At 30.3% G+C, this 6,976-nt stretch overlaps 1 protein-coding gene across 1 annotated transcript in view; it reads right to left on the minus strand.

Annotated features, from left to right (window-relative positions):
- LOC119677069 (leucine-rich repeat-containing protein 15-like) overlaps positions 1–6,151 on the minus strand; it is a 9,506-nt gene extending 3,355 nt beyond the window's left edge. The window contains exon 1 of the mRNA XM_038088337.1: positions 6,095–6,151. Within this exon, the coding sequence (XP_037944265.1) occupies positions 6,095–6,151 (57 nt within the window). The remainder of the gene's footprint in view (positions 1–6,094) is intronic.
- Positions 6,152–6,976: the final 825 nt, after the last annotated feature.

Consider the following 6,976-nt stretch of genomic DNA (forward strand, 5'->3'; position numbering starts at 1 on the left):
TTTGAAGCAGCACAAATAACGAATACTTAGATTTATCAAAAATACATTAACTTCGATTATTATTATTACAAAGGCAAACAATTTAAGTGTACTGAACAGTGATGGTATGAACATATGGATGACAAATGTAAGTTAAATTAATATCAATGAAATTTCATTGAAATTTTTGAGTCCTTGCGCCTGGCAGATAAACCGCATAAGATGGAAAGCTAGAAATTTTAAATAAAATTACAAACTAATCATACGCCGGTGTGTTAAAAAAATGATATCAGCAATCAAAAAAAATTTTATGAATAAATTTCTTGGAATCATATTTTAACTAAATAAGAAAAATTTTTATCTGCAGAAACAATGGAGATTGAATAAAGATGATGTTCAAAACTTTTGCGGACAAGACCCACATATATATATTTTTTTTTTTCAAATCTTCCCTTTATTTATAGAACTGCCAAGATTTGGCATCTAGTATATATTTTTACATAGTGGAAATTAAAATAATAATTCAAATCAATATTTAGAATTACATGTATAATCTATTAACAATAAATAATAAAAACTTGTTTTAGTTAAATAGTATAAGATAAATATAAGTTTTAGTAGAAGTTTATGAGTCAATTAATAGATTAGGATAGTACTATGAACATATTAAATAGTTATAAATTATTATATTGCTAGTTCTGATGGATATAAGCGTTTCAATCGTCTACTACATGTGGCTTCGTCATTTGGTAGCTGCCTCATAGGGTTAGGATGGAAAAGTAATCTATCTGTGTGATTTTTACTATTTTTTCGGATAACGTCTGCAACGAAGAGTATTTTTAAGTGACGATCAATGTCGTAGTTTGAGATGTACCAGTCAGCGTTAATGATAGTCCTAAGTATTTCGGCTCCATATTTCCAAATTGGAGCGATTATCGTTTTATATTTTAGAAGTTTGTTTTCCACTGTTAGTTTTGATTTTGAGCAGAGTTGCCAGTACAATTGTCTAAAGCGACGCTTAGTTTCATTACTTTTGGCTTTGTTATGGTCTCTTCAAGTTAATCTGCTATCTATAGTAATACCAAGGTAATTTGCCTTTGTGTGTGTGAAGACTTCATCATTGTTAATTTTTATACGTTTTAGGTATTTTTTATTCGTGTAGATATTATTTTAGTTGTATTTACTTAACTTCCCCATTTGTCGAACCATTCCAGCGTTGCGTTTAAGTAATTCTGCAATTTGTCTGTGGATTTGTTAAAGTTTATATCAGCTGTAATTAGTGCTGTATCGTCTGCAAAAGTTGCTATCAAACTTTGAGGATCAGAAGGTATCGGGATATCAGTAGTGTACAGCAGGTAGAGTAATGGACCTAGTACGCTTCCTTGAGGCACACTAGCTTCATTTGTTTAAGTTCGGAGATTGAGTCTTTGTACATAAAAGTATCTATTTTGTAGATAGCTCTTTATTATGAGGTAAGAGTTTGTTGGAAGTAGCTGGGATAATTTGGTTAGAAGACATGCCAAACGCTGTCAAAAGCCTTTGCAACGTCTAGATATTCCGCCGAGGAAAATTGTTTTGTGTCAATATCACTTGTTATTTTATTTACAACTCTGTGGACTTGTTGTATAGTCGATTATTTTTTTCGACTATAATTAATAAGAAATAATAAGGTCAGGAATAAATTTATCTTTGTGGAGAATCGGTTCTAGTCTTTTTAAAAGTAGTTTTTCAAACAATTTTGGCATAACTGGTAGTAGACTAATCGGTATATATGACCTTGTGAGAGTTGTGTCTTTATTTGGTTTGGCTATAGTTATTACTCCTGATACGTCCATACTTTTGGAAAATACATTAAGTAAAGAGCGCAATTAAACACATTTCTCAGATATAAAAGTACTTGTTGAGGCAGCTCAGTCAGAATCTTTCCCGTAATATCATCATATCCCGGTGATTTTTTTAATTTGATCTTATATTTTATAGTATTTTTAATCTCTGTTATAAAAACTTTCTTTATTTCAATATTTCGAGTAGAGCTGCTCTGTGCTACGTCGCTATTTTGCTGTTTTGGGTTACTAAACGTAGCTTCGAAACAGGGGGAAAAAAGTTCAGCTTTTTCGGAGTTGGTAGAACCATTTCCTTGGTCTAAGCTCCATTTCCTCAGAGGTAGTTGATGCATAATAGAGTTGTTAATATTTTTAGTTGCTTTCCATAACGACTAGTTTGTGGATTTGTCAGCTGTCAGTTTCATTATGCGTTTTTGTAGGTTTCCATTTTTCTCATTAAGTAGCAGGTATTTAAGTTATTTTGTTAGTTTGTTTAAGCGCTTTTTAAGTTCAAGGAATCGATTTATTGGCAACTGTTTTCTATATCTTGCTACAAATCCTTAGACGTTAATATACTTACTAAATAAAACGTGCCGAACCGTGATGCCATGCTGCTTATGACGGTAACATTTTAAATTCTCTACAAAAAAAATTGATGCATTTTAAAAACTAAAATTGTTTTCCAAATTTCTTTATTTCTTGCTAAATGTAATATTTCTCAGTTTTTTCGATTTGATTCTAATATTACTCATTCAATAACATACGAATGTGTGATCCCGCCATCAACTTTAGTTATATGAAAAGAAGCTTATTCGTGACTTGTCCTTCTTCACATATAATCTTTGGCGAGTTCATAGAGATGAACTTATACCATGCATTATAAAACATTTTGGCATCCCATTTCCTAATTGGCCCATTATTTGGTAGAAATGTTGCAAATTTTTGTGTTTTTTATGGCTGCAATTATTAACAAAAAAAGTGTTTTGTTAATTACAATTTAGTAATCAAAATGAATTTGATATATATATCAAGAACTGCTGTTATATCTATAAGTTGACCAAAATTTTCTTTTATGTTTGCCATACACATTCTATTATTATACAAAATTATACAATTATTGCAATACATATGTTATATACAATAATATGCACAGTAGTGTCCAATATTTTATCCATTATTTTACAGTCCTTAGTGAAGCCGAACATTTGTTCCATATATGATCATCCTGGATAGTAATCATCATATATGACATCTAAAGCGTCGCTGATATCTAAACTATCGGCATTGCGTATTAACTCCCATCGATAATATTCGTAGCGATATTCGTAAAAAATTTACAAATTTCTGTGAGCTTTTATGTCTGCTCCCGCTCTTCAAATTGTGTTTTTTAGCTTTTCTGTTCAAACAAATTAACTTGTCTGTAAAACATTCTATATTTTATCATATCTTAAATACAATCAGAGGAAGAAAATCTTTTATTTCAAATTAAATTTTTAATTTTTTCCAAGATTTTTGTTTGTTTCAGTTTAAGCTTTGTGTACCCCCAGTGTTCCTAAATATGTCTTATTTTGTCTGAGAAATTGTTAATGATTGATTACTTTTATCTGCACAGAGATACATAAAATTAAAAAACTCAGACACTTGCGGTTTATGTAAAGTGTAATTTATAACAATATATCTATATCTTCAAAAATCCATAATATCGAGCACCACATGCATCATTTAAGTCTTTTAATATTGTACTTGATTTACTTTTAGGACAGAAGTAATTGTAGCAATAAAAATGTATTGAACAAAATTTGATTAATTTTAAACAGCTGCTAGTAAATATATGAAGTATATATAATATACTTATACCACAAACCCTAGTTTTATATAAGTATCATGTTTGAAGGAATATATAGTTTAAATTCAAGTTTCAAAATATTTTTTTAATCAGTATTGATTTATTTAACGAAGTTCAAACTCGACTGCTGACCAGCCAGAGTCAAATTTTCATTAGTAATGTTTATAGTTCTGTAAACTTTTTTTCCAACTGTTTACCCATAATTAATACTCCAGATGTTTGAGTTTACCAAAAACATTAAAATTGCGATAATTAACATAGCTTGAGATAGTAGCAAGAAAAGTATATCTCACAGTGGTATTTTCACAAATCTCTAAACCTTGTGGACACTGGTTTAAGTATGCACCAATTAGTCGCAAATCTCGCAAAGAATAATAGAAAAAAACCAAAGAAATAATAAAAAAGTAATAATATGTTTAGTACTTTTTGAATGAATACTGCTTCCAATAATGCAGTTAGGTCTGCAAGTTTCGACAAAAACAAAACATAGTAGTCATCACAGCGAACCGAAAAAAACCTGAATTAAATCCTTATGTATTACATAAATGATGAATATAATAAATAAATTTTAAAATAATAACATGGAAATGATAGATGACTTATACAACGTATTTCTTTTTTATTTGTTATTTATTTTAAAGAATTTAGTTCGAAGCAATGACAAAATGTGAGAAAAAAGTTTTAAACAACAAATAAGTTTTTATGAAGACAATCCTTCAGAATGTTAAGGATTGTTACATATTCAAATGTACGTCTACTCAAATCGATTAAAGCATTTTCAGTCACCCTAATTCAGGTGGTAGATGTGATACAATGTGGATAACTTTCACAATAAAAACGATTATAATCCTATACACATCTGTTTAAAATAACTGAATTCCTATCAGTCTTTAGCAGTACTGAATTTTAGTGTTAGTAAACTAACAAGCTATAGAAAGTATTTCTGCGGCTTCGTTAAAAGTAAACAGCACATCTTTAACAGATACCAGTATATCTTAGCCAGTCATGTTAAGAGAAATCTATATTAGACTAGCGAGTAAGTCACTCTCTCAATCCAAGTTGAAACATCTATGCGTGAATGAGTTAAATAGGTAATAGGTAATAGGAAATTAGGCTTGAACAAGCTCTGAGTATCTGACATTATTCAATTTTATTTAATATTCTCATGGTATAAGAATTCGTCATAGACGTTTTTACTTTTTTTTCAAATTAAATTACTGATACCTTAGCAGAGTAACTAAATCTAAAAAATGGAAAAAACCATAATTCAAGAAAAACTTTATTCTCTGCAAATGAAAAGCCTTCAGAATCTACCTCCAGTGGAGATGTACATAAGACTAAAAATTTTACAGAAATTATATTCTGTATTAAACTTTACTAAAACTACACTATAAAGCATTACGATGGTTTTTCACCATTGCTTTAATTATTATAATGAGCTCATGAGAGTAAAATAACGTCCCATTAATGTCATATGCCGTAAAGTTTAGTAAATTATACCAAATCCCATATCTTCACTAAACATAAATCCCGTATCTTCACTAGGCATAAATGATGTACTTTTATCTGTCAATCCATATCAATGATTATATCGTGTTAATTTTTTGTTCTGTCATATGAGGAAAGCGACATTGTTCCGCATGCATATCGTACCATGATAATAAATGATCAGTTATCATTTACAATATAAGCAAGATTTTTTAAATATAATATTTAGAAATATAAAACACGCACCCGATAATCTGCTTCAAAGACGCCATTGTTGTGATTGAGAGCAATCAAGAGCAGTTTTCTTAAAATATCGTGGTGTGATGTTTATTGAATTCCTTTTACCAAGTTAAACTATTAGTGATTAATTTCGCATTATGATATTGTGAGCAACATATCTTGGTACACAACAACGCATCATCTCACACTGCATAGGTTCCTCCAAACCATTTTGCCAATAAATCAATTTATATCACTCTCCACCCACTACCTAAATACCGTGGGACTTCTGATTATATCCGAAACTCAGAGACACCATTTCAATATGATTGAGAAGATAATAAACAAGTCACTTTTTTTAGATTATTTTAAAAATCGCTTTGGCAATTATTTTAAGTGTTTTACTAAGTATTGAAAAAAATATTGTTATAAATACTTTGTATCTGAACGGATATAATTTACAGTTGATGTAATAGATTTAGAATAGTAAAAAATTAATACAGTAAATAAATTTGTTAGTAAAATAACTACAACAAGTTGACGGGACTAAAGTTCAAATAATTTAAATCGTTCTGTTTCAAATCAACCTTTGGTACTTGTAATATATATAATGTAAAATCTTATCAGACTACCACGTTGCATATTTTAATTATTACTATTATTATTAGGGGATGTGGCACTGGGCTTAGAGTAGGTCTTTAAGACCTGTTGCGTCTATAAAAAGTAGTATAGAACCTACTTTACAGAGTTTTATTGCCTCTTGCCTCTGCCTCTTATGTGCATTAGCGCAGGGCATTCTAATAGCACATGTGCGGCCGACTCCTCATTCTCTTCACAGAATCTACAATTTGCATCCGTAAGTATACCCAGTTTTGTAAGGTGGTATTTTAGTCTACAATGCCATGTTAGGATTCCTGTGATGATTGTAAGTTTTTCTTTTGATGGGTTCATACAATCCTAGTATCTCATGTTGTTATAGGTACCAATAAGTGATTTAGATTGTTTTAATCATGGTATATTATCCTAGTAATCCTTTTAGTAATCCTGTCAGTATTACAATATTTTTACCCTGGTAATTCTGTTCAATATTGATAAGGACGCATTTTAAAATTGCGTAAATTTCCGCTTGGAAGATGCTAGTATTTTTCCCCAGCGCTTCCCAGTGCTTCTTGCTTTGTCCGACCTTCCTCCGTAACCGAGCCGTCAGTGAAGCATGCGATTGTGCTATTCGTTATTCGTTTGATTGATGCCCTCCCAACTTCTTTTGTTACTTAGTTCAGTTCTCAGTTCTGTTCCTATGGCAGAAGCAGCCTCCTATGAAAGTTCCGGACGCTGCTTAGCAAGATTTTCGAACTTCTTTCTATTGAGCCAGCTATCCGTTATATTTCCTTTCTTCATTCGTAGAATTGTCCTTTCCGCTTGGGTTCTGAAGTTTTATATTTAAATGTCCAACATTTTTTTTATATTATATATAAAACAATTTTATTATTATATATGATTTTGAATAAATTTATTTAAAAATAATATTTTAATTCTATTTCTTACATTTTCATAGCCACGCCTCTTATATTAATGTAATAAACTATTTCCTTTCTCTGAGTCTTAAATCTGAGTCCTGAAT

The sequence above is a fragment of the Teleopsis dalmanni genome, chromosome 2, assembly GCF_002237135.1.
Source record: "Teleopsis dalmanni isolate 2A chromosome 2, ASM223713v2, whole genome shotgun sequence".
NCBI classification, from domain to species: Eukaryota; Metazoa; Arthropoda; class Insecta; order Diptera; family Diopsidae; genus Teleopsis; species Teleopsis dalmanni.